A 26,845-nucleotide genomic window follows, 5' to 3' on the forward strand; every position below is an offset into this window, starting at 1 on the left:
AAGTAATACAAACATCGTCTTTAATAATAACACTATTGTTATAATGTTTAACTCGCAGCGGCCGTTAGCACGAACAGAGCGTCAGGCCTCAAACATACAGTCAATCTGACAGAAAACTACTAACATATCTCGACACAAATACAAAATAAAAGTAAAATACAGCTCATGTTGTGAAATACAACACTATATGCGTCTGATTGTTCAAAAGCGAGCTATAAATATGTTTAATAGACGCAGATGGAGTTAGATGAAACCCAAGAAATAATCTTTCGGCTATCCTCACCTCGCCGGTAGCAGAGGAAAGGAGGAAGGAAGGACGTCACCACGCAGTTGTAGAGCACGTAGGGCACGTCATCAGGCATTACGAATCAATTGACGAACTTGTTTATGATAAGGATTTTGAAAGTATAGTGAGATTATAGATAGAAAAGCAAAACTTTTTTTTTTTTTACAAAAATGGAGCAAATACCATTTGACTCTATGTGCGGTAAAGTCGTTTTACGTTCAATGGCTATTAGCAACATGTGATGCTATTTGGCTCTGCTATGTTCATGTCACATCGTACAAACCGAAATTACAGATAACCAAATATGTAAAACGCTTACGCCGGTCTCTTAAACTGTGTTATTACTGCTACCTATGCAAGAGAGTTGAAGTTATTGTGTGTCAAAATGGTTCCAGATCCAATTTCGCAGATAAATCATATTCACTATTATAATTCTGCACCTTAAAAAATGATTTTACGTTATTTAATTCTGATTTCACTTGTTGAACAGTCTATGTACACGTTTTTGTTCACTATGACTACTTTCTAATCATTTCTAATATAACAGCCGTTAAATTTAGTTCTTTCTGTTTTGTTTTGTCTCCTGCTTTATATGCCCAGTCCTCAAATGAAATGTATTTTCAACCTTATTAGGATTTACCACGATAATTTTATTTTTTAAAAAAATGTTTAATTAATACACATATTTGCTAATTTCGAGAAATTGGCTGATGTTGAAATGGTGAGAAAACCCTGAAATTGTCATAACAAGATGTTTCTCTGTCTTCCTCACTCTGCCATCGTGCCTTGAATGCAGGATCAGACCAAAGCAGCCGCTCGCCGAGGCTCGTTGCCAATGACAGCCGCTTGCTAGCTAAAGTCATGGCGCTGCTCAAACAAAGTTGCTGCGTAGCTGGTCGTTTCTCCACAAACCATCTTTGGCTGAGTCCCAGATGTGTCCCACATGTGAGTATTTCAACTCGTATAATCCTTAAAAACAAACGTCGCTGTCGTGAGTGATTCACTGACCAGAGCTGGTCACGGGCCTGGAGTTAACTACAGCCTGGTCTGTTTGGTAACTGAGGAGCTGCTGTCAGGATGTTTGTGGCTTCAATAATGAGATATTTGTTTGTGTCAGTGAACTAACCTGAAGCAGTGAACTAACCGTCAGTGTTCCTGTATAGGTTTACACCAGCAGCCTGACAACTGCAGCCAAATCCTCCCCAGACAGAAAAGACAGAAAGAAGGAGCTGCTGAGCGATGACGGACCTGATCTGCAGGACTTTATTTCAGGGGAACTGTCAGAGAAAAGCAAGTGGGCAGAGTACAGAGGCACCCTGAAGAGACAGAAGGGAGAGAGGTAAGGCAGCTTCCTGTAATCCAACCATATTCAGATGTAGTGTCTCCACTGTGGGTTAAATATCATAAATGAAGTAGAACTAAACGCTTTAAACATGCTGGTGAACTTCTTGATCCAGACGTTAAAATGAAGCATCAATAGTGTTGTGTTCACACAGCATTTATCTAGTGATAGGAAGCAGAAAGTGGGACTTTTCAGCTTCTAGAAGTTCAAGACAAGTGGTCGGTCTTTGTTATCTGAGGTATTCAAAGCCCATGTGAGACAAAGCCTTATCTGAATGTGCCGAGCTGAGTCAGCTCTAAGTGTCTTTGCTGTCAGAATTGACTTATTTGGTCAAATACATGAAATATTTTAGCATGAAGAAAACATGGAAGGATAATAAAACTTTGAACACAAGCAGATGATGCTTCCATCTCTTACTATCCCAAATTTCATCAACGATTCAAGATGTTGTCTCTGTTCACGCAGTCGAAAACATGGATAAATGTGTAATTATCCTAATATTTACTCCCATCATGTATTTTAATGTGAAGGGCAGAGTTTTAGGAACCCTTTTCGTAAAATGCCTCTACAGTTTACCACCACACGCTACGACCTTACTAGAATGAAATATCTCTTTACTGTCAGCATCCACAAAAACTGAAAATGTATAAGGTTGGTAGAAGTAGAATTCATGACAGAACTGTTTTATTGGATTGTTTTAAAATGCGCAGTTGTTTCCTCCCCAAATTCTCTGTGAACGTGTACTGTAAGAAGGAGATCGGCAATTATTTTAGCTGATTTTCACTGAAGGCTGAATCTATTCCAGGATGCATGTAGGTTTTCCATTTGTAGTTTATCATATCCAGAGCATTCTCTGTGTTGCAGAACAAGAGTAAAGGATAAAATCGATTAGATGTTACCTGGACATGTTGGTTGGTGGATTTAGATTACAAGTTTTTTCTGTAAAGATGAAGCAGACGTTACACCTTATGTCAGGAGGTCAAATGTTTTCCCTGTAGGGCTAAATTTAGCTTGTTGGCTACTATTTGCATACTGTATTGACATTAGACAGCCATCAGCTAATTTTCAGTAATGCTTTTCGTAGCTCTGGCTGTATTAGAACATTTAATGCAACACAGGGCATTATTTAGTAGAACTGCTTTAAGGCAGTTTGGATGTTTAAAACTTTTGAGCTTCAGTTTTTCTGATGATTTTCCAGGTGACATTTCCATCTAGGTATTTAATCTATACATTAGAATTTCACACAAGTTACTGTTGTATAATGTACAGAAACATGTAAAAGACTTCATCCGTATGATCCACGCCTGTTTAGACTGGTCCACTTTACAGATTTGGTGACTGACTCTGCTGTCGTCTCAGGCTGCGTCTTCCTCCATGGCTGAAGACGGAGATCCCCATCGGAAAGAACTTCAACAGGCTGAAGAACACGCTGAGAGACCTCAACCTGCACACAGTAAGTTTCATGAGATGTAACTAACGATGCTACAAACACACTGAGACTTTGCAAGTCATGGTATGACTCAGCAGATTTACATTGACACTGCTTCTTGCTTCTTTTTTTTTTTTTAAGATTTAAAGGTTTCATTGTCATATGCAGCAATAAAGAAATTGTCAATGTAAAGAAACTCTTCACTAACTTTGTCGTTACCTCGTGCTTAGGCTCACCTGTTTACTAAACGCACTCATTATCGCTTGCATCAACTCATATCTACTGAGATAGACAAACAATTAACATATAAAGACTTGTGCAAATCAAATATGTACAAAAACTGTGCGAAAGACTTGAAATTTTAACATTTTTGGTGTCATGCTTGCCAGAGTTGAAAAGCATTTATTTTGCAGTTTATCAATTTATAGAATAGGCCAAAGAGGAGTTCTATGGATGTAGTGGAAGAGGACATGAGGTTAGTTGGTGTGAGAGAAGAGGATGTAGAGGATACGGTTAGATGGAAGCAGATGATTTGCTGTGGTGAAAGGAAGAGAAGAAAGAAGATCAATTTATAGAATAATTCTTAGTGCTAGTGATTAGGAGGTCAGGTGTAAAGATCTTGTGTCAGTTCTTGTACCTTTGCAGACGAGGCCTCTGTGTGTGTTTCCTCAGGTGTGTGAGGAGGCCAGGTGTCCAAACATCGGTGAATGTTGGGGAGGAGGAGAGTATGCCACAGCAACAGCCACCATCATGGTGAGTCTCTGCTGCATCGAGTTTCTGTTAAAGAAAAGTTCAGAGATTTCACCAAAGAGTCACTTCAGAGTGTCTTTCCATGTATACTTGCCTTAACAAATAACCTCTCTATATGTAGCTGATGGGAGACACATGTACCCGTGGGTGCAGGTTCTGCTCAGTAAAGACATCCCGTAAGCCCCCACCTCTGGACCCAGACGAGCCGTACAACACAGCCAAGGCCATCGCTGCCTGGGGGCTGGACTATGTGGTCCTCACCTCAGTCGACAGAGATGGTAATGGATTCTTCTTTTCTTCTGTGGTGCAACTTGGCACCATCTTATGAAGTAACTTACATTTTTACAAGAAAAACAAGCAACCCCTTTCCCAGCTGAAAGATCAACATGTGAATTCAGGGTTTTATTCCTCCAAGTATCCCAAATAATCTAGATTTTTAGGGCTGAATTACACCACTGTGCAAAAGTTTGGGGTCGCTTAGAAATGTCCTTATTTTTGAAAGAAAAGCAGTTTTTTCAATGAAGATAACATCAAATGAATCAGAAATACAGCTAGACACCATTAATGTGGTGAATGACTATTCTAGCTGGAAATGGCAGATTTTTAATGGAATATCTACATAGAGGTACAGAGGAACATTTCCAGCAACCATCACTCCTGTGCTCTAATGCTACACTATGTTAGTTAATGCTGTTGAAAGGCTCATTGATGATTAGAAAACTCTGGTGCAATTATGTTAACACATGAATAAAAGTGTGAGTTTTCATGGAAAACATGAAATTGTCTGGGTGACCCCAAACTTTTGAACAGTTGTATATGTTGAGACTAACTTCCAGCTTACAGTTTTGTTGTGCAAAAGCTCTCCTTAACCAGGGTCTTATATGAGAATATGAGGTCACATAGCTCATAAATCAACATCACCACAACTTTTCAGTCATGTTTTCCACAACAGGACAATACCACTAATAGTTTGAATGTTTCCAAAAAATGTATCAGCATGTTGTTGTAACACTTTCTTCTGTTTGCTTTTGCAGATATTGCTGATGGAGGAGCAGAGCACTTTGCAAAGACCGTCTCCAACCTGAAGGAAAGGTAAGACCTCCAATTCCTTTTGGATCTATCAAACCTCTGCATCTTACTGTCCGCTCAAAAAGAGTAAATAAGCACTTTTGTCATGTTCATCTAGAAACCCTCAGATCCTGGTTGAATGTCTGACCCCAGATTTCCGCGGTGACCTGGCAGCGGTAGAGAAGATCGCCCTGTCAGGGTTAGATGTTTACGCCCACAATGTGGAGACAGTACGTGAGCTGCAACGGTACTGAGACTTTTCATGTCACTATATTTTACTATCTGATTAGATATTATGTTGTGTTTTTATAAGATGGTGAATCCTCAAAGTTACAAGCAAAACATGTCATTTCTGTTTCAAAATCAGTTCTTCATTCAGATTTTAGAGACCTCTAGTCAGCCAACAAGACACAGAACACAGCTGTAGTAGAATTAGAACAATGAGCTGTTTCTTGATTTGTCCTTTGTAGACAAGAATACTGCAAAATATGTCACATAATCTGTTTAAAAGTAGCAAAAATATCTAGATAATGTTCATAAATCTATATTTTAACTATCTATGACAAAGCAGGTTTGCATAAAATCAGGCCACATTATAAAAAATACATAGAGTAGATGATTAAATGCATTTGTATTGAATTACCGACGACAGGAAACGAGGACAATATCATACTTTGACCAGCAGATGGTGCCTGAGAGACAAATACTAAATGAAGCAGAGTTGTAAACACGCTCTTTCTTCATTGTTCTCTTTGATTATGTCTTTGTGATCTGTTCACAGGTTTGTACGTGACCCCAGAGCAAACATCGATCAGTCTCTGAGTGTACTGAAGCACGCTAAGAAGGTCAACCCCTCTGTGCTCACCAAGACCTCCATCATGCTGGGACTGGGGGAGTCTGATCAGCAGATAATGAACACTCTGACCGGTGTGTAAACTTTACAAGGACTTTGAAAGGACTCTTTAACAATCCAAAGTTTCACAGATACAATTTTAAATACATACACTCCAAGATAAAATGGAAAAAATACAAATTTCAAGCAATTCAGTGATGGTCAAGCAGAAGACCCTGATGATCTGAAATGAAATGATCCTCTTTTAATTTCTGACTTTCCTCAAAGAGGAAGATAAGACAAGTGATTTCCACAGATTTAAGAGTTATACAAAGCTTGTCAAGTAACTAGAGGCATGAAAATGAATGCATAGTTCTCAAAATGTCAAACTTTTCCTTTAATACTCATTCATGTCCACGTTTGTACCATAAATATCAAAATAATGGCTCTGGGGATTTGTACAGGATCCTATGTTTGCCAGGAAACATAGGATGAGATGTGAGCCATCATAGTACCTGAGATGGAGTTTTCTATCCGCACTGTGTGCTTGTAATTGGTTAAAACAGATGAGTTTGCGTCAATAAAGGGATTGTAACTATCTGGAGAATCAAGAATAGTGTTGGTAAAAGGAGAACAGGTTTCAACTTAAATCTCTATGGCACTTGGACACAATCTGAGATCAGGTTTTGTGACAGCGCTGATGTGATGATGTTACAGAGCTGCGAGAGGCCGGAGTGGACTGTCTAACATTGGGGCAGTACATGCAACCCACTAAACGCCACCTGAAGGTACGTTCACCCGTCTCGTTTCCTCAGTAACACCAGAGCCACGATGTTTGGCAAACAGACACCCGTTATGACAATGTGTGTTTGGGTTTAGGTGGAGGAGTACGTCACTCCAGAGAAGTTCGCTCACTGGGAGAAAGTCGGGAATGAAATGGGTTTCGTCTACACAGCCAGTGGGCCGCTGGTGCGATCCTCCTACAAAGCAGGTGAGATGTCATCCTGCAGGTTTTAGAGAGTTCAATTTATTCCTTTAAGAATGCTTCTATAGATATCCCTGTTATTTAACAAGCAGAGACCTCGAGTTCTTATGCAACCAGTCCCACCCAGATTGCAAAGAATGAAAAATATTTTCTCTTACCTCTTGTTTCTTCTAGTCCCAGGTTTACAAAGTCTGTTTTAAACGCCATTTATCGATGCTTTGAGCAACTTAAATAAAAATCTGTCGCACTGTGGCAGCAACAGAAACCAAACGAGAGGCAAAAACCAACCGCACAAGAAACAGGAAAATGAAAGGACGGTATTTGTGACATTTAGAAATCCAAGATCATAACTACTATGATTAAGAATTAAATTAGTTTGTCCAAGAAATAATTATTAGACAATAGTCAGAGAAAATAATTCACATAATGTCTGGGCTGACAAGACATTAATCAAGAAAAATAGACAGCGAGTAGTTATAATAAAGTCTCCTAATGAATGTAAAGACCCAAGATAAGCATTTTTTTCCTGTTGTAGATCATTATTTCTTTATTTAATGTGTTTTATTTTGAAGTATGGGAAGAAATCAGATTGGACTATGGGATTGAAACATTGTGAGGAGTGGGATGGAGCAAAGCGGTTTCTTTCTTCTGTTGTGATGGTGAAACTAAATGAAACAAAAAAAACAAGATACTTTTTTTTAATTGAATGTTCCTTTCTGTATTTTTGTGTTCTTGCATTCTGCATAGTAAGTTCATATGACGGCTTTAAATGGTGCAGTTTTAGAACCAAGGTTAGGTGCTGAATATGTTCCAGATCTGGAATGAAGATAGGGCTGTAAATGCTCACATGGTCTAAGAATCAGACTAATTCCTGGGTAGGTTTTCTGTGGGTCAGACAAAGAAGAATCTAGAGTGCCAATGGAGTCACAATGTGAGGGACAACCTCCTTAAACAGTATTCATTTTCGACAGTTTGGTCGATATTTGTGCAATACTTCTGTCACTGAAATAGGAAATGCTCTTTAAAGATGCATTTTACATTTGTTTTTTTGCAAAAGTTATTGTTGTAATGTTGAATACAATCTTTTTAATTTTGTCCCCTTATGGTTAGAAGAAATAGGGTAAAAGACAGACATTGAGACTTTATGTCTTTGAAAGCAATTTAACGTAGTAGTGAATAACTATAAAAACTGAAATATTACAAAACCTCAGTGTGTACAACTGAAACTGTCTCACCTAGTCAGAGACATTACTTGTAAACAATTATATAAAACTAAACATTAAAAGAAGAGTATTTCTTATTAACTGTTGCTTTTTTCCCCGCTCTTCACAGGCGAGTTCTTCCTAAAGAATCTACTGGAGAAGAGAAAAGCAGAAGTCCCTATAGCAGAATGAGGAGCTTATGAAAGCTGTTTTTCACCTCGTCTCCACCTGAAACCAACACAGTAACTGTGATGAAATACACCTCAGTACCATGATACTCTCTGTAAAGCTTAAGGAGATTCATTTAACATAAGTATAGGAAGTTGTGCAATTTCAAAAAGGAAAGTGGGTAGTGTTAAATAAGTGACATTAACATGACTCATGTGGGGACCATTGTGTCACTTCTGTTTCTGTGACAACCCAGAGTTTTGTATTTTCAGATCAAAGAGAACAAACAGCAGTAAGACGCCCACAGATATGAGGCATTCAGAAAATACAACCTGCTGAGAGCACAGGCTGTAATTTGACTTCTCTGCTCTTCAGGGGGCCCTAAATCACATCCACCACCGTCAGCTTCCCCGCCCCCGATCGTACTTCAGGTGGAAAGCTGCTGACCTTTAGCAGCGAGCGTTCCGAGCGCTTTGATGTCCGATGATTTAATGAAGCAGGACTTGTTTTTGATCCAGCAACCAATGGGGGTGAAATTATTTGATACAAAACCAAGAATACACTTCTGAACCGTCCCTTTAAAACACTTTGTTTTATGTTAGAAAAGGTACAGGTCAAGCCCAGAGTGGCCTTTATCAGTCACACAGTTATTAAAAGAGGCATTTTACTTCTAATTAGATATTTGTAAACTGTACTTTTTCTAGTATAATAAAAGTTGACATTTTACACCTGGACATAATATTTTTCTGTTTTACACACTGGTTAGTCAACAAATCTGAAAAATGCACATTTGTATTAAAAGTCTTCAGTGCACACTTGAATTTTTGTGCCGTTTGTCCTTTTCCTACTTGAGTTTGAAATAATCAAGAAGCACACATTAAGGACAAACATAATACTTTATTGCATTGGCCCCTTTTTGTAAGCGGCCATACGTTCAGAGAACATACTGATTAACACACAGTTGATATATAAAAATAGTTTAAAAATTGTATAAAAAATTGTAATATTTGATTATATAATTGATACGGTAAGAAAGTAGACTCACATTAATAGCGTTGCTTTAAAATTAATGCAACAGACAGGATCATGTGTCTGTAATGTTCGACATGGATTGTAAAAAGAAAAATAATTATTTGGAATGATTTAATAATGGGATTCTTTCAAAAACATTCACACAACTTTTGATTCAATGTTCAACCGTCTTCTTCCTCTCGTCCAACTCACTATAACTAGTCGCACCGTTTGGCTCTTTTCATGATTGGAGCCAAAGAGGTGGGGCTGGATTTAAATGTAAACCAGCTATGAAAAGGCTGAGAGGAATGTGTTACATGTAGTGTGTGGAGGTGAAATGAATTTCAGACTTTTTTCTTGGTGGGAGGTTCAGGGGCAGGCACGCGAGCGCCAACAGCTGCCGGGGTGTAGGGGATTCGTGCTGCCGTCACTTTCTTACCAATGGTCTCGATCTGTGGACAGAATAAATTCTTGATCCTGCAAATATTTTCCTGGTTTCAAACACTTTGATTTTACAATTGTTTGATTGCTCACCTGGAAGCCGATGGTGTGGAGGTCATGGTGAAGGTGGTCCAGCACTCTGCGACCGTCAAATATGAAGGCCGGCTTCAGCATCTTCTTGTAAATCTTCTCATAGTCCAGTTCCTGTGGAGGCATTAGAGAGGCGTTGGTGTAACGTTTCTGCTCACACATTCTTTCAAAACCAAAGAATTTCTCAGAGAATGAAGTGTGATTGTGACCTTAAACATGTCCCACTCAGTGCAGATGACCAGTGCGTGTGCACTCTGGCAAGCCTCGTAAGGGTCTGAAGTTACAGTAACCAGCTCAGACACTGAAAATCAACAACAAACACGTCTGTCAGTGAATTAAGTTTCTCAACAAGCGATCATCACAGTTTGGCATCCAAAAAAAAAAACTAAGTGTTTCAATCTTTTGTTTAAAACATCAAACTATTGTTTCTTTCTCTAATAAATGTAATAATGACAAACACTGCTGAATATGACATTCAGAAATGAAGAAACACTGATAACTACTAGTTACTTCACCAAGGAATGCAGTGGAGTTATGTGATGATCGGCGTACATTTGTCCGTCTGTTAGCAACATTACTCAAAAACGGAATAACAGATTTGGATGAAATTTTCAGGGAAGGTCAGAAATGACACAAGGACCAAGTGAGTAGATTTTGGCAGTGATGTGGTTTATAGTCTGGATTCACGGATTTGTTAAAGATTTCTGTATCACTGTGAGATAGCGGCATGGTGTGACTAACTCTGACTGCTGACGATCACATGATTGCGACACAATGACTGAGCAGCCTCGGCAGAGTACTGTGCTCTCTTCTTGTTGCAGTTTTAATAGTAGGAGGACTTCTTACCTTGCATAGTATCTGAATCACTGCATACCAGCTAGCGGGCATATCATAGCATGCCAAGCAAAAACCACGTCAAACTGTTTTGTTTGAGGTAACAACTGAATTTTCTGGTTCATTTAACGTAAAAAGATTTTTTGTGAACCAAAAATTAAGATTTTATCCTTCACCTGAGAAGTCAAAATTTCAAAAAAAAGTTTGAAAAAGTAGATGATTTCTGTTGGACAGAGATGATATATAAATAAAGTTATATATTAAACAACTAAACTACCCAGCTATTTAAGTTGCACAATCCGTTTCCCACGTGTGAACTTCAGTCACATCTGACTCTTTGCCTTGTTTCAGGCTTGCATAGTTATCAGTCTGCTGTTTGTATGTCAAGTGTCAAGCTGGAACATACAAAAGGTTAGCTTGGCATAAACTCTCTGTCCAAAGGACAAAATCCACCGGCCAGCACTTCGAATGCTCACTTATCAGCACATTATATACCGCTTGTCTAATCAGCTGATATGTTGATTTAATCGGGAGCAGCTTGCAGGTTAGCTACTGAGCACTGCACTGAGCTAAACCTGTTCCTCCACAGTTTCCAGTCTTTACATGAAGCTGCTCACCTCAGTTCATCTCCACCGGTAAAATGACATGAGTAATACTAATCTTCTCATATTACATTCAGCTAAACAGTAAATCAGTGTATTCCTCAAAATGTCAGCAATGAATCGTATTTTGTTGGACCAACTCCTGGTACATCTTTACCACTAGACCACATGTGGTGTAGCAGCTTTTTTCAGCACCCTGGTAAACACACAAACATGAACACACACCTCTTTCTGGGTTGTCCTCTGAGATGTTGGGCTGGGAGAGGTCATGAATGATTTGCTCTTTGAGAACTTTGGGGTCATAGATGAACAGCTTGGCACCCTCGTCCATCAGATACTTTGAAATGTAGATGCTGGACGACTCCCTGGAGTTGCGAAACACACACACACAGACTAGAGCATTACCTCTGATCAGGGTTAGAATTCACTGCAGCAAGCTGACAGGCGTTCATTCTGAGTCACAAGGCTCTGTGTGGTATTTCAGGCCAACAACGGCAGATTTATGACTGAGGTGTTTAAAAAGAAATTGTAAAGGAATAACTGAAGTGCAAGGGAACAAAGGCTGACGAGGGCGTGAGGTTCAAGCATGCTGCAAAGAAAGTGAAAAGAGACTCGCCTTGTGTCACCAGTGTCTTTTTTAAAGGAGAAGCCCAGCAGAGCGATCTTTTTTCCAGTGACAGTGTTGAAGAGGCAGTCAATGATCCTGCAGGCAAACCGCCGTCTTTGGTACTCATTCATGTCTATCACCTGAGAAAATCACAATCAAATAATGAGAAGTTAAATACAGAAATTTCCTGAAAGACTGCTAAAAAAAAAAGAGAAAAAGTGAGGTTCGGTGCTGTTTGTTTAGCTCTCACCTGCTGCCAGTAGGAAGCCACCTCCGGCAGGTTGAGGGCCTCACACAGATACACCAGATTCAGCACGTCCTTCTGGAAGCAGCTCCCACCAAAACCTGGCCGGAGAGTCGCAGAAGCAAAGAGCATTAATCTGTGTTTAACTGACATAGACTCAGTTTAAACATCCCGTATGTGTGCGTCTCTTACCTACGCTGGCTTTAAGGAACTTGTTGCCTATTCTCTGGTCCATGCCAATTGCCTTGGCGACCTCTTCCACGTCGGCTCCGGTGGCCTCGCACAGAGCGCTGATGCTGTTGATGCTGCTGATTCTCTGTGCCAGGAATGCATTGGCTGCCTGAACACACAGACAAAACAAACATATGTTTTTTTAAGATTGTAAAACTACAGAATTCAAGAGACCCTTCAAAGAAAAACTTGTTTAGAGCTGCAACGATTTGGTGAGTAATCTTGTGGTCAACACACTGAAAATTAGAAAGCGGCTACTTCTATCATCGTTTGTCACTCTTTAAGGAAGAAAATCATATTTGCTGGTTGCAGCTTCTAAAACGTGAGGGTCTGATTTTTTTTCCCACATGCAGAGCTGCACCAATTACATGATTAACTAATCAAAGGAAATGATTCAACTATTCAAATTATTGATTCATAAGTGACAGTGCTTCACACATTTATGAGACCAACACCCAGTGTAACTCTCCCTACGTTAACAGCATTGCTGACTACCAATGTATTTTATGTTTCTGTAATGTTAACACGCCAGTATATGCAAGCTCTTTCATCAAAATGATATATTTAATGCTAAAATAGAATTGTTCTTGTTATCCATGAATTTTCAAAATTGCTGTTTCACAGAAAAGCAGAAAAAAATTGTAAAGCATGTTATTATTTTTTGACTAAGACGGCAAATTACAGTTATTCAGAAAAATTTGTTTCAGTGGTTGTTAATCCTGATTAATTTCTCCAGTGTGCTGGCTCACTGAGAAAGACAAAGTACGAATTAAAGCACTTCATGATGCTGGATGGTCTTCGAGACATAAACTGTTCTCACAGTGTGGTTAAGTATGCTTGGACTCGGGGGCAGAGACTGCTACTTACAAAATGGAGGCTGCAAATGAAAGCTAACAGAAGTCGATGTCAGACACAAGTTTTGAAGTACTAGAGACAGAAGGAAGACCACTGCTGATCTTCAGGCAGAGATTAATGCTTCAAGATCAGAATCTGAGAGTCTCCAGAATGACCATGAGCAGACGACTGAAGGAACAAGGCTTAAATGAGAAGCCATTACTGAGGCCTGCAAACATCCAAAAATGCCTAAAATTTGCCAGGAAGCACAAATATCGGTCAACATTGTTGTGTTTATGTTTGCGGACAATCTAGAGAGCGTTTTGACGCTTGATGGATTGCACCCATAATGAAAAAACGGGGGAGATTTTATTATGGTATGGGGTTCCATTTGTAGAAATGGCATGGTAAAATTATTTAATAATCAATGGTATCAAGAACAAGAAGGTCTTCCACATCATCTTGGTGCATCATGGAATCCCTTCTGGATTGAACCTGATTGGTGGGGGGTTCATACACCAAAAAGACAATGACAATGACCCCAAGCACACTTCAAAGTTATGCAGAGACGACTGGACCAAGAAAAAGGAATCTGGAGGACTGGAACTGATGGACTGGACAAGTTAAAGTCCAGACTTGAATCCTATTGAACAGATCTGGGATTTATTGAATTCAAAAATTGATGTTTCATCCAAAGCAAGTCTCTGGGATCAGATAGAAACTATTTGGAACTCAATAATAAAAGAGACTGTGAAAAAGTCCATAAAAAATGGCAGCAAGAATGCAAGCTGTTATCAGGCCCAAAGGAGGACACACAAAATATTAAGATTTTGGTTATTATTTGTGAAGGATTATTTAGTTGATCCAGTTTGTTATTTGCCTACTAAATATTAATACAATTTCTTAGTTTGAAGCAAGTTTTTGACTGATTTTTGTGTTTTCTCATTTTTTTGACAGGTGGTCTAATAAATTTGTTAAACGCTGTATATCCAACATTTGGTAGGTCTTCTAACTCCAATGTGAGACTTCGCGGGTTTTCTTGGTCATACAATACAGAAAATTTTAGACTTTTAGACTTCTGATTGGAAAAACATTGTCTTAGAATATAAAACACTGTGTCAAGGGCATTTTTCATTGTTATACACAACTGATTAAGCAAGATTAACTTATTAACCACGGAATTCATTTGCAGAAGAATTAACATTTTTAGGATATTGACTGTTGGTCTGATAAAACAATCAATTAAATGTCATTTAGGGGTCTGAGGAGCTGTGATGGACAATTCGCACTGAAACTGACCTTATATTGCAAATTATTGACCAATTAATGGGTACAAAAATCATCAGATTAACTGGTAATAAAGCAATGAAAGTATGTTTGTTTCAGCCCTACACTCACCAGTTTGGACAGCTCAGACGACCATGTGTTGGTGGTGATGATTCGTGCCTTGGGGACCCAGTGCTCATACACAGCACACAGCGCTCTGATCGCCTTTTGACCTTCAGCTGACTCGTCTCCACCAATCAGGACTCGGTCTGGCTCCTTCAAATCCCGCACGGCTGTTCCTTCTGCAAGGAACTCTGGGTTGGACAGCACCTAAAATAAAGGCTCAACTTTAGAAACCAGACCAACATCAACGCATATGAGGGTTCTGTACATGTGATAATACACACGTGTAGGTTGAGGCTGGGCTTGGTGTTGGCATCAAATATCCGTCTGATGCTCTCAGCAGCTCGTACTGGGACTGTGCTCTTCTCTGTGACGATCTTGTAGCCATCCGACACCTCTACGATCCGCCGGGCACACGCCTCGATGAACTTCAGGTCGGCCGCACGACCCTTTCCCATCCCATAGGTTTTGGTCGGGGTGTTCACCTGTGGAAGATAATGCGTTAGAAAAGTTAGATCTTTAGATGGCTGAACTGAAAAAATGCGGTGTGGTATGGTGCGGTATGTGTGCTAGGGGGGAACCGATGAACTCACAGAGATAAAGACGAGGTCGGCATCCCTGATGGCTGAGTCTATGTCAGTAGAAAAAAACAAATTTTTCCCCCTGCATGATTCAACCACCTCTTTCAGTCCCGGCTGAAATAGGAGGAAATGGGAGGCTGCGTCAGTGAATGTGTTTGGAAAACATGGCATAAACAGTTACCAATGCAACATGAGCTCACAATGACCGCTCGTTAACTGCCCTACACTAGTCATGATGACGTAATACCCTGTGGTTGGGGTTGACGTAGAGAAGTTGCAAAACCGTCTGGAACTAATTAGTGTTTCATTTCACCCATGAGGTGGAGCAATACTTCTAAAAAAACACTAGTTGGAACAGTTGCCCAGCTACCTCTTGGCTCCTTCAGAGTTCAGCTTATTAAACCAATAACTCTTTGGACCTCAAAGGTTAGATAAGGACTTAGAGAAAACACGCATGACATATCAGTGCACATCCTATTACACTATGACCTGCTTCTCTTTGTTTAAGTTTAACCACGTATCACACAATTAAGCCTGATAAGATATTAACTTTACCCTACACATTCAGATACCAACACTCACATGTTACCTCATAAATGGGCAGAGTGTCTGAGTTCCAGGCTTTGATACGAGACTCATTGACATCCACAACAGTCACTGTGATCTCTGGACACATCTCGGCGATCACACTGCATGTTGGGCCTCCTACGTATCCAGCACCAATGCAACAAATCCTCTTTATCTGAAACATCTAGAAAAAGAATACAGGAAAATGAACATGAAGCATGATTAAGCAAATACACTTCCTTGTGCATTTAAACTACAACTAGAATCCCTCCATGTGTCCTTCCTGTACATTTTACAGGAGTTATGAATAACTACTGTCTAGGAAAATGGTGAAAAATTGCTCAAAATGCAGCGCAGGACCCACCAAATCCTTCTTTTGTTCTTTAAAATAAAAGCAGAAAGCTAAAAGATATTGAGTTGACAGTAATGTGTCATTTTAGAGAAAATTCTCAGATGTGAGAAGCTAACAACAAGAACCAAAAGTTACTTAAATCAAAATAATTGATTAATAAAATGACATTTCCAGTTGTTCAGCTAACTTACCACGTAACTAACAATTTCAGCACTGCAATCTGCTATGCAACAATATTTTAGCAATTTTATTCTCCTAATGTGATTTAGACGGCTAAGCTCTTTTAGAAACCTAAGTTTCTTTGGTCACTTTCACATCACCAGTACCTTTACAAGTCAAATAAGCAAAGTACAATGACAGAAAAATAACCAGCAGCTAGCTAGTATTTTTCTGTTCATCAGTGTCATTACTTTTCAAGCAATTTCAAATTAACCCATATATGCAGAAGTGGGATAAAAATGACACGGTGAGGTCGTTTTCTTGCAATATCTTTGTAATGTAAAAGTTTTATAATTTCATATTCCAGCTATTCCTCAAAAAACATGTTTTTTGATGTCATTCCACTTATGTTTTTAAGATACCTTTATTACTTTTAAATAAATTGTAATATTTGTGTTACTACCCTGAGCTCTTTATCCCTGATAATATCATACAAGAGGTAATGAAGTAGACAAACTTGGAGGAAGAAAGCGGAAAAATGCTAACAAAATGGATGTTGGCATTCTTCTATCGCTATTCTGTGTAATATTTTTCTTTTTCAAGGATCAAAATGTTCAAAGTCTGTTATAAAGTGAAAAAGAAACATATTTCAAACATAAAATCATTCTCATGTGGAACAAAATATATTGCAATAAATTATTATTCTTAACCAAAATGACAAAAATGGTACAGAATCACACCGATTCTTACATGAGTTGCTTTTGATCCACTTATTGAAGACTGTAGGGTCCAATTACTTGTGCATCTAAGGGTTAAAATAATAAACTGTAAAATGTGCTATTTTGCCTCTCTCTACCTGTTGTCACCAGTTTGTGGTTTCAGGCGATGTCCCACCCACAGCACTGTATTACTGATTACCTGTCAGGAGTTATAGTCTAAAAACACTAAAGAATAACGGCTTTCTTTTAATTAATCATCTGCAAATGCGTGCATAGATTGTCAGTCATGCGGTCATGGTAATCCTCTGACCTTCAGTAAAAAGAAAATAGGCTTTTCTTTTAGGTATTTGAACCTTGTAAGAATTTACTGAAGCTCCTCAAAAACCTATAAAACATAATTACGCAAAAGCATTTCAACAAGTTTTGTGTTGGGATTTTGATACCAGTACTTTCATTTCTAATGCAAACATCGGTTATCTGTCACCATATCTGTTAAAAAACATATCGACTGACTCCTAATTTTGATATTCAACAGTTTTTCCAAGCATTTCAAACATCCAGCATTTACTAGATCAAGCTTCTGAATTGAAAGTGATGATTTGAGCAACTTAAACACATCTCTTGTAAAAACAGCTGCCAGATTTGCTAACCCTTTGCTTCAACCCAGTGCTACATGGGAAAGTGCTTTTTAATTTATCTGCTTAAGCATATCACAACTTTTCAAGAGTTACCTTCCAAAAGGTGACTCAGCCTAACAAGTTGTTTTTTTTTCTACATCAGCCAGTTCAAAACCTTCTCAAATGATGGTTCAGTGCAGTGACAGTTACCAGTCTCACCGTTTCAGCCTGCTAGAAAATAAAGAGCCTTTTATTGCAGCTCAGCCACGTCTAGCAGAGGTGATAAATGAGACCTTTCTCCCCGTTACCTTCAGTTTAGCTGCCCTGACGTGCAGCCGTTAGAGCTAGCACGTCACCATAGCAACACCACACTTTAGCTAGTTTAGCTTCTCTTTCTTAACGCTGGGTGATAAAAATCAAAGTAAGTAAATGTGAATGACTGGAGGTCTGTGTCGGTGCTGTTCAAAGCTAGCTAGCCACCGTTAGCCGCCGTTACCTCTCTGCCAGCTCGACACCGGGAACTTCAGGAAGGTTCGCCGCTCCGTTGAACGTCTTCGTCCAAAAATATGTCCTTCAGCACCGGAGCCGCGGCCCACTTTTAAACGTCTCTAAAGCTGGCTCAGCTTCGACCACTACAGTCACACATTCAAGGTTTCCGTGGCAACTTTTTTTTTCAGGCACCACCTTCACTGAATCATCGCGGAGCCGCCTCATAACACACGTCTACACACCACACACACACGCGTTTCAAAGTAAGAGCACCGGCTGGACGCAGGGACGTTTCAAAGTAAAAGCATCAAGTGTTCAGTCAGAAATGTTTCATGGATCTCAGAACAAAATTAATAACAAAAGTAGAAAAATATGGCCTAAAATTATGAAGATAAGTAAAAAAAAATCAGAACAAAAAGTAGAAACTTATGTCCTTAAAATACAAAAACAAGAAGAAAAATATGATCTAAAAATAAAAATACAAGAAAAATACGACTTAATACAATAAACATAAGTAGAAATATAAATATAAGTAGAAAATGTGACCTAAAAATGCAAATAGATGAAGAAAAATATGACCTAAAAATAAAAATGTAAGTAGAAATTTTACCGTATAAAGACAGTCTGAAACAGGTCAGATGAAGCAGACTCACTGATGATAAATGTAACTCTGTGACTTCACAACTAATTTACATAATCAGTACATAATCTGAACAGGTTCAGTCAGTTTCTTAATCTTCAAAATGTAAACAATTATGGATCAGACGATGCATCCAGAGTGAAACGGGGAAGAAGATTTCTAGATCACTTCACACAGACTGATCTTGAAGACTCTGGAGTATCCCTGTAATCGTATTCAAAATTGTCTGTCTTTATTTAAAACCTACACCACATCAGAATCAGAATCAGAATCACTTTTATTTGCCAAGTATGTGAGCACATACAAGGAATTTGACTCCGGTATTTTACAGTACCCTCTTGTACTAAACAAATAGAAAATTAAGTAATAAACATAAGTTATGTAACAAAAAAATATAAAACATACTAACATAACTTTAACATTACGTAATAAGAAAAATTAACATAACATAACATAACATAATGTGACATAACATGACATATCATGACATAACATAACAACAACATAAAATAACTGAGTTTAAAGTGATCAGTGGAAATGGTGCATTTCTAGTTCACATCGTAAGATTTTAACGGGTTTGTGGGACATGAACCACTATGATTCTGTTAACCATTAATTTAGGAACAGCAGAAAAATGCCTTCACAGCACTCATTCATGAGGACAATGGGGCACAACTGTGTTTAAGTTGTAAATCCCAAATGCTTTTCTCTGTACAAACTTGTTTAAAGTGTCCTTGTCATTCCCAAAGTGAGAGGGAGATATAAATGGTTTATTGTGGTACTGCCTAACTTGTTTTATCCTGAGTAAATGTTATGGAGGACAAATTAAAAAAGCCATGAAAACACACAGGTGAAAAATGACCTGTATTTTTAAATCATATTCAGTAATACTCCACTATTTCTATTTCAGTTTGTAAGATTGTGAGGTTTAACCAAAGGACCAAAAACACAAAACAAAATTTTAAAAAAAATCCTACGAAATATAAAATTCAACAGTACAAAATTTTAAATCATAAGCACCAACAGATGTTCTAGCGGTGTTATGTGACATTTTGAATGTTATTTTCTAAAAGGTATGGTGTGATTTGGAGGACTCCACGGTGGAGGTGGACTGTCTCTGAGTATTGCTTGTATTCGTCTTTCTTCTCTCTGTCTCTTCTGCTCCAGATCTTTTCTTACCTGTTGGGGAAAAAAACAAGCTTATCATCAAAAACACTTTTCATGGCATGTCAGTTCCTATTTACTGTTGTGGAGGCTCAAGATGGAGAAAGTTTTCACTATTTAATATACAGTTTATTGTATCAAGTAGTCTCCAGCCACTTCCAAAGGGTCATATTTGTTGGAGAGAAAAGAGGGTCAAACATACACATCTGGGATATTTTTGAGACATTTGAGACATATCTGTTTGTTTTTAAAAAATCTAACATTTCAGACATTTCTTTACTTTTTTTTTTTTTTTAAATAAAACATTTCAGACATTTCTTTAATATAGGATTTTTTAAAAAAATCTAACATTTCAGACATTTCTTTCATTTTTTGCCTTTTAAAAAAAATCTAAAGTTTAATTTTTGTTTTTTGAAAAGGAAAAACAATATTTCACACATCTCTTCAATTTTTAAAATCCAACATTTCAGACATTTCTTTAATTTTTTCAGTTTTTTTAATGTAACATTTCAGACATTTCTTAATTTTTTGCTTTTTAAATAATAATAATAATAATAATAACAACAGTTTTTTTTTCATTTTGGGCCTCAATTAATTAATAAGAATGCACAAGAAAATAAATTTCTCTCTGCTGTGTGACAAGGGGCCTAGACAGAGACATTCCAAAGGAGTTTTCAAAGCAGAAAACATTAAACTGCAGTGAAATCTTCAATAATGGACTGGATATTAAAAACCTGGGATGTGTAAAAAATTAACCTGGAAAGTAACCTCAGCTGTCAAGTGAATGTAGTCAGGCAAAAAGCATAACATTCCTGTCTGAAAGTTAGTGAACTGGAAGCAGTAAACAGTGCTATACTCAGATAAAGTAAGTCATGAATGCACTCAGTTACTTTCCACTAGACAGATCTGAAGATTGTCAACATCATCTAAAAAATCTAAAGTCAAAAGTTCACACTACAAACCATCTTTCTCAACAACAAACAAGAAAGTATCTGATGCTTTTAATCACTGCTATTATTAATTCTACTTACCAGCCAGTTTTCATACATCTCTAAAGCCATCTTATCTCTTTCTTCTTTCATGTATCGTTCCTCCTCTGCTTTATTTTGGATTTCTTTGGATTTTGTTGTGAGTTTTTCGTGGAGGACGTCTTTCTTCTTTTCACACCTGAATCATTTTTCATAAGGACAAGTAACACATAGAAGAGAGTTACTACTGCTGGTGCTTCTGTGAGAGTTAAGTGTTAAGATAAGATAAGAGTTAAGATAGCATCGAGCTTTGACTGCCATCTAGTGGTTAATATTTTTTTAAGCCAGAACAGTGTGTCAGTGATGGTGCAATGTCAGATGTGGCTAAAAATATGGAGGAGGTCTCTGAATGCAATGCCTAATTAAAACCTTTGTTCAAAATGAAATGGAAAGTAATTCAAACAACTAGAGAGAAACAACGACAAAAAGACAAGAAATAAGCACAAACACAGTCACGGCAACAACAAAGACACACAGTAAGACCAAGAGAGACAGAACAACTAGAAAAAGTCACAAAATGACAGCAAACACACAAAACAAGTACAAATCGATGGAAACTGACCACATAGAAGTATTAAACAACCAGAGAAATGACCATATAAAGCTGCAAAACAACCAAAATGAGACACAGAATGAAGGAATAGAAGGACAAAGAACCACAAAATGGCCACAAAGAGAAAAATACGACTTTGAAGAGGTACAACACAACTGCAAATACATAGAAAATGAATGACTGTAGAGACATAAAACTACAAGAAGACACAAAATGCAGCAAAATCACAAAACTACAATATATAAAAACAATCACAAGGAGATACAAAATGACTTGTAAGACACTCAAAATGACAAAACAACCACAAAGACACTAAACCACTACAATTAGACACAAAATGAGCACAGGGAGACACAAAGACACTACAACAAGATACAAAACTATTACAAATATACGAAAAAGACAAGACAAAAAATGGCAATAATTGGGGGGAAACAACCACAAAAAGGACAAAAAATGACCCCACAGACAACAAAAACAAAACAACCACATAATGATAGAAGAACATTTTAAATCTTCATGAATCTGTGAGTTATTGCTGTGCAGGAGGATCATTTACATGCCTGTGTAGAGGCCCATTAACTTAAAATCTGCCAGGGTCTATAAGTTGCTCACTGAATGCAGCTATTTGAAATACAGTACATCTGTGTAGTGAAGGCATGAATATTTACTTTCAGACCATCATTAAATATTTATACTGTATTATAAGGCAATTTTATGAAACGTGTCTACAGTGTACAATATGTATTCCTGCCACTCAGACAGTAAATGACAGTACAGAATGATGCAATGTTTCATCACTTTTATGTACATAACAAAAATAACATTAATAAACACAGTCAGTATATTTACACTCACCAGTCAGAAAAAGCAGAGTTGCTGTCTTTCTTTCTTTCTTCCTCTGTTTCCTGTTTTTTCAGCCTCAGTTTATTTTCAGCTTCTTTCTGCTTTCTGTGCTTCTCTCTGAGTAGACGATCGCGCTGACGTTTCCATTTCTCAAACACCTTTAAGTATTATTAAAATACAGATAAATGTCACATTTACACAGGAGAATCCTTACTAGAGCTTTCAGAACAATTTATAATAGAAGCACTGTTTACCTGCTGAGCCGACTGTATTTTTTCATTTTTCTCTTCAGTCGCTCTTTGTTCTTTTCTGATCTTATCTTGCCGTTCTTTAGCTTTTGCTTTGAGACTCTCTGCTTTCTTTTCTTTCCAGGCTTCATAGGATGCCACAGCATCTTCCTTTTTCGCCTCTTGCTCCTGCAAGTTTACAGAAAAATGGTGTGCTGTAGTCACTGATGTTTGATCTTTGTAATCTGTACAATAGGAAACGTTTTGTAGTTCATCTCCTAAAAAGATTATTTACCTTTTTCTTTTTCTCCTTCAGAATTTCCTCCTTCTTCTTTATTTGCATGTTCTCTTTTGACTTTTCCTTTTTCTTTTTAAGCCATTCCTGGTAAGAGTGAGCAGGATTTTACTGCAGATACTCTGATGCCCTCTACTGACATAAGACCAATTCCGTCTGAATTCACAGATGGGGTTGCAGCACCATTTTCAATTTGGCTTTGGAAGATAGTGGTGGGAGATAATGGCCTAGTTTGGGGGTAAAGCTGAGCATGATGCAGTGATGGTTAGAAGTTGGGACTTTGCATGGCTATAGTAAGAGGATAGATGAGTTTCTGTGCAAATTTGCAGATCTCTACCACCTGTGCTACACTGACTTCAGGGTCCATGAAAATTAGGCACTTTTCATGGGGGGGCAATGTTCAGCAGTCCATATCTCTCTAAACAATGTGCTTAGAGGGCTCCCCTGTATAAGTTATAAGCCAGTCTGGTCTAGAGCAATACTAAATGGTGCTAAGACATTAATCTGTAAGATTTCTGGTATTTTTAACACCCTTAACCCTACTCGCAAATGGTTTTTACAAATAATTTATACATTTTGGGCAAGCCCCCCTGCTCTTTAGAGACTTCTCCTGAGTGTGTGTGTTGTTTCTAGGACATCACCAACATGTAGAGAGCTTGGAGAAAAAATTCAAGTCTCTGAGATACCCAGAAGCAGAGATATAAGCATTTTAAAACCTAAAAATTCCAGGCGAGGATTGGGGGGAGGGCATTTTGGCCTAAATTATTAAAATTTGAAAATGCCATAACTCAAAAACTATTGGGAGTATAAGGCAGTAATTTTTCACACATAGCTTTTTTATTATGATCTTCCACCACCAGCACACACAGTAAAACTGAAGATGGTGCTGCAACCACCTTCCTGAATATTTGGTGTTTCGGGATGGAATAAGTCATAAACAATCAATGTGAAAAAGACATGCACAGCCTTCATGTCCAGATGTTGAATAGAAAAAAATATGATTTATGCCTCCACAAGACTTGAAAACAATGAAGCGCTCACTTAAAAACTTCTAACTCAAAATTAATTTCTCTCACAAATCGACCTCTAGTTGCAAGAGCTCACTATCCGCTGTGTTTCCTATATATCTGTACTGCATTTGCTTCATGATGGAGGTCCTGCAGATGGTGCTCAGTGCAGTGAGAACGACACTGATTATGCATTGTGACTTGCTACACAGAATTCAGAAAAGCACTAAATAATACCAGAAAATTAACACTACAGAGACTCTCTGTCACACTGACCTGGTAAACGGCAGCTCTGAGTGAATCTGCTGCTTGCGGCTGAGACTCCTGTGGTGAGATTTTACAGTCCAGAACTTTGAGACTCCCCAAATACCTCGATTCCACTTTCTTAGAACACACACTTGGAGGTCTCTGAGAACTTGAAGTCCTAATTAAAAGAAAACAAAACTATGGTGAGATAAAAATCGTCCTGTTTCACACATGGAGCTCCGTAGGTACAGCTTGCACACTGACCTCGTGTCAAATGATTTTTCTGGGACATGAGAGAGTTCATCTGAGTGATCTCCTGAGTGTTCCTGAAAGAAAACAATAACACATTTACCAAGACTAGGAATACATAAAAATAAAGATGAAGGTCAAGCTAAACAATGTACAATGTCTTACGTTAAATTCTTCAAATGATGTAGAGTAGTTTCTCTCCTGTTCTTTGCTGTCATCAGAAATGAAGCCATCTAAATCAATAAATAAATACAAAGTGGATTAATAACAAAAGCCACAATTAAAAAACACTGAACATGCCAATTATTACCTCTGGATCCAGAATCAACTGTGGACTTGGTGAGGAGTTGTGAGTGTTCGCTCCTGTTTGAAGAGGATTTGCTGGGGCTGCAAGAAACTGTGTGATCTTCTTCTGTCCACTATGTTAAAACAACATAACAAACATGCTCTGATAAGGGATTGCCTTCTTGTCACTTTGCAATTTGAAATACTGAATAACCAAACACAGAGACACACCTTTGGGCTGCAGCTCCTGACAGCAACATTGCTGGATGTGTCCACTTGAGAGGGGAAGTGATGCAGAAGATGTCTGGGGCCTGCTGAGATCCTGAGATCCAGTTTCTTCAGTTAGCTTCTCTGTTGCACGAACACTCAGTCCAAGAGTCCTTTGCCGTGGTTTGGGTCTAGGTGGCTCCCTCTCGGTGGTACAATCTGAATGATAAGTATAAATGCTAAATCTGTACTGATACTTAGAGGAACAGTTTGTTGTGTTCTTATGAAATGGATATGTGCTAAACAGACCTGCATGATTGAGGCCAGATGCCGACAGCTGTGGAGTCTGGGAGCTTTCTTCCCCGAGAGAGTTTATCTTTTCCTCTGGAGCTGGAGTTTCAGTCACGCTGCCATCAGACGGTAAGGCAACGACATGTCCCAGAAGAGTATCATCTGATGTTTGGAATGAAGGGATTTACCTGAGTTCTCTCTTGTGATCTGAGGAATGTGCAGACTCCAAACTACTGTTTTTAAACTGTGTGCTTTTTTCACTGATATTTGTGGAGTGCTGTGAGGAAAAGGATCCATTGTAATTAGTGTGTCCGGCAGAGGAGTCTGGAAGCTCGTTTTCATGCGACTCTGATGCTGTTGCGTCGTTTGAAGGAGAACTGATTCTTTGAGACTTCAGGAATGAAACTTTTTTGTCCTACTCTGTTTTCCTTCATCATCTGAGAGCTCAAAGGTGTTTGTTTTGGCTTTGCTCTTCCCGGCCTTGAATGCATCAGTCCTCATTTTTCTTGATTTGAGAAGTTCCTTCAAAAAATCTGAAACATGAAAACAATCAGTCTCCTTAAAGGTGAACAATTGCAGAATGTACTTTTTTGCTCTAAAACAAAGGAAATTCAGATTTGTCACTATTTATCTGTTATTATGCTCTGATTTTACTGGTCTGGCCACTTGAGATGAAACTGGGCTCAGTGGCTAAGTATATGTCATTCAATGAACAGCTCAAAAAAACTTTCTATGCACAACTGACTAACTTTAAGCCTTTTCTAAACGTACAATGAAAACTGTATTGCTATGTTTTTCTCCATGTCAGAGAAGACGACCGTTTGTGTGCAGAGTTCATAATTTTGCTCAGTGTAGAAATGTTCTACCATCTTACCATCATCATCCACATCGAAGTCATTATAGTAGGAGTATTGAAGTGTTTTGTTTTGCTTGCTCTGGCAGAGATAGCAGCCTGTAGTTCATCCTACAACGACATCATTTCAGGTCAACATGATACTTCATAACAGACTCCGGAGGATTAATCCAGTCACTTAACCATTTCATATTTGGCATCATAACAAGACTGTACGCGACGAAGTTCTTACCTGAAAGGTTGTTCTTTTCGATGTTTTCGGGCTTTTCGTGTAAGCCAGTGTTCTGAAATCCTGAGTTGTCATCCTGAAAACTACAAACGGTTTTCTCCTCATTGCGCACACTGACATTAGCATGCTAGCATGTGTTAGCTAAAGCTAGTTAGCCGTTGCGCTCCTTTTCCGCTGTTGTAGTTAAATTAGCTTTAGTCAGACTTAAATTGTGACATGAAAAACGTGTGCTTCATTATACCAACATAAAACGGGTGATAAACAACAGAAACCCGCAGACAAACTAACCTAGCTGTTTTAAGCTAACAGAATTGTTGACGGTAACCCAGGGAAACGTGTCCGGTTTAACACTGCGCATGCTCGGAAGATTACCCAAAACAAGTCAAAACTGTGGAGCCGTTGGAGGAGGTGAAGGAGTACTCGTATTAAAAAGAACAGTCAGGCACACAAATGGGCACTGAATAATGTTTCTGACGTAGTCATTCTTACAGTTTAATAGTAGACCTGCTACAAAAACATTTTTTTTTAAGTGAAGACAGACAAAATACACAAAACTAGGTTCCAAAACAAACATTCCACAGTTTATCTGAAAATAGCATGAAGGCTTCAGTAGACCGGTTTGGGTCAATCAATGTGCACATCTTCCCATGGTAGTCTTGTTTTAATTACCCCCTTTCGTTAGTACTATTCCACCACAGCTCAATGGGTACAAAGTGGGGCTAGAACTTTGGAAATATCCCTGCTTGATTTGTACAATTCAGGCTTCTGGATCCTCAATTGACCTTAAATGAACAACTTAGTACATTTTTTGCATGATAAGGGACTGTGGATTTTCCTGAAAAAATGTGAATCTACAAGTGTCTACAAATATTATCTGTCATTGCATATTAATATAC

At 38.3% G+C, this 26,845-nt stretch overlaps 3 protein-coding genes and 1 long non-coding RNA gene across 4 annotated transcripts; 1 reads left to right on the forward strand and 3 right to left on the reverse strand.

Annotated features, from left to right (window-relative positions):
• Positions 1 to 1,075: 1,075 nt before the first annotated feature.
• On the forward strand, positions 1,076 to 8,883 carry lias (lipoic acid synthetase). Its single transcript, XM_022206077.2, has 11 exons — positions 1,076 to 1,231; positions 1,450 to 1,625; positions 2,988 to 3,081; positions 3,730 to 3,810; positions 3,929 to 4,085; positions 4,842 to 4,899; positions 4,994 to 5,122; positions 5,657 to 5,802; positions 6,425 to 6,495; positions 6,587 to 6,698; positions 8,025 to 8,883. Exons 1-11 carry the CDS (start codon positions 1,148 to 1,150, stop codon positions 8,084 to 8,086), a joined length of 1,170 nt encoding a protein of 389 aa, XP_022061769.1. The 5' UTR covers positions 1,076 to 1,147; the 3' UTR covers positions 8,087 to 8,883.
• A 56-nt stretch (positions 8,884 to 8,939) lies between these two features.
• On the reverse strand, positions 8,940 to 18,069 carry ugdh (UDP-glucose 6-dehydrogenase). The gene is made up of 12 exons (XM_022206076.2): positions 17,837 to 18,069; positions 15,516 to 15,677; positions 14,939 to 15,040; positions 14,630 to 14,830; positions 14,355 to 14,552; positions 12,084 to 12,231; positions 11,898 to 11,992; positions 11,657 to 11,787; positions 11,266 to 11,405; positions 9,814 to 9,905; positions 9,608 to 9,718; positions 8,940 to 9,525 (listed from the first exon to the last, which is right to left on the reverse strand). Exons 2-12 carry the CDS (start codon positions 15,675 to 15,677, stop codon positions 9,418 to 9,420), a joined length of 1,488 nt encoding a protein of 495 aa, XP_022061768.2. The 5' UTR covers positions 17,837 to 18,069; the 3' UTR covers positions 8,940 to 9,417.
• Positions 18,070 to 18,728: 659 nt separating this feature from the next.
• On the reverse strand, positions 18,729 to 24,891 carry map9 (microtubule-associated protein 9). The gene is made up of 11 exons (XM_051945964.1): positions 24,886 to 24,891; positions 24,601 to 24,705; positions 24,395 to 24,503; positions 24,250 to 24,317; positions 24,100 to 24,161; positions 23,866 to 24,013; positions 22,583 to 22,669; positions 22,315 to 22,476; positions 22,073 to 22,218; positions 20,665 to 20,800; positions 18,729 to 19,648 (listed from the first exon to the last, which is right to left on the reverse strand). The coding sequence occupies exons 1-11, from the start codon at positions 24,889 to 24,891 to the stop codon at positions 19,529 to 19,531; spliced, it is 1,149 nt and encodes a 382-aa protein (XP_051801924.1). The 3' UTR covers positions 18,729 to 19,528.
• Positions 24,892 to 25,157: 266 nt separating this feature from the next.
• On the reverse strand, positions 25,158 to 26,328 carry LOC127533344 (uncharacterized). Its single transcript, XR_007941087.1, has 3 exons — positions 25,953 to 26,328; positions 25,742 to 25,831; positions 25,158 to 25,400 (listed from the first exon to the last, which is right to left on the reverse strand). It is a non-coding gene; the product is annotated as an uncharacterized LOC127533344 (long non-coding RNA).
• Between the last annotated feature and the right edge of the window lie 517 nt (positions 26,329 to 26,845).

This window comes from Acanthochromis polyacanthus, chromosome 3, assembly GCF_021347895.1.
Source record: "Acanthochromis polyacanthus isolate Apoly-LR-REF ecotype Palm Island chromosome 3, KAUST_Apoly_ChrSc, whole genome shotgun sequence".
NCBI lineage: Eukaryota > Metazoa > Chordata > Actinopteri > Pomacentridae > Acanthochromis > Acanthochromis polyacanthus.

Coding starts and splice junctions, on each gene's coding strand:
- lias (XM_022206077.2), top strand. CDS start 1,148: ATGGCGCTGCTCAAACAAAGTTGCTGCGTAGCTGGTCGTTTCTCCACA. Junction 1,626..2,987: donor AAGAGACAGAAGGGAGAGAG/GTAAGGCAGCTT, acceptor CTGTCGTCTCAG/GCTGCGTCTTCCTCCATGGC. Junction 3,082..3,729: donor GAGACCTCAACCTGCACACA/GTAAGTTTCATG, acceptor GTGTTTCCTCAG/GTGTGTGAGGAGGCCAGGTG.
- ugdh (XM_022206076.2), bottom strand. CDS start 15,677: ATGTTTCAGATAAAGAGGATTTGTTGCATTGGTGCTGGATACGTAGGA. Junction 11,406..11,656: donor AAAGACACTGGTGACACAAG/GCGAGTCTCTTT, acceptor TCGCAACTCCAG/GGAGTCGTCCAGCATCTACA. Junction 9,719..9,813: donor CTGAGTGGGACATGTTTAAG/GTCACAATCACA, acceptor ATGCCTCCACAG/GAACTGGACTATGAGAAGAT.
- map9 (XM_051945964.1), bottom strand. Junction 24,504..24,600: donor TCAGGAGCTGCAGCCCAAAG/GTGTGTCTCTGT, acceptor GTTTTAACATAG/TGGACAGAAGAAGATCACAC. Junction 24,318..24,394: donor AGTTGATTCTGGATCCAGAG/GTAATAATTGGC, acceptor TTATTGATTTAG/ATGGCTTCATTTCTGATGAC.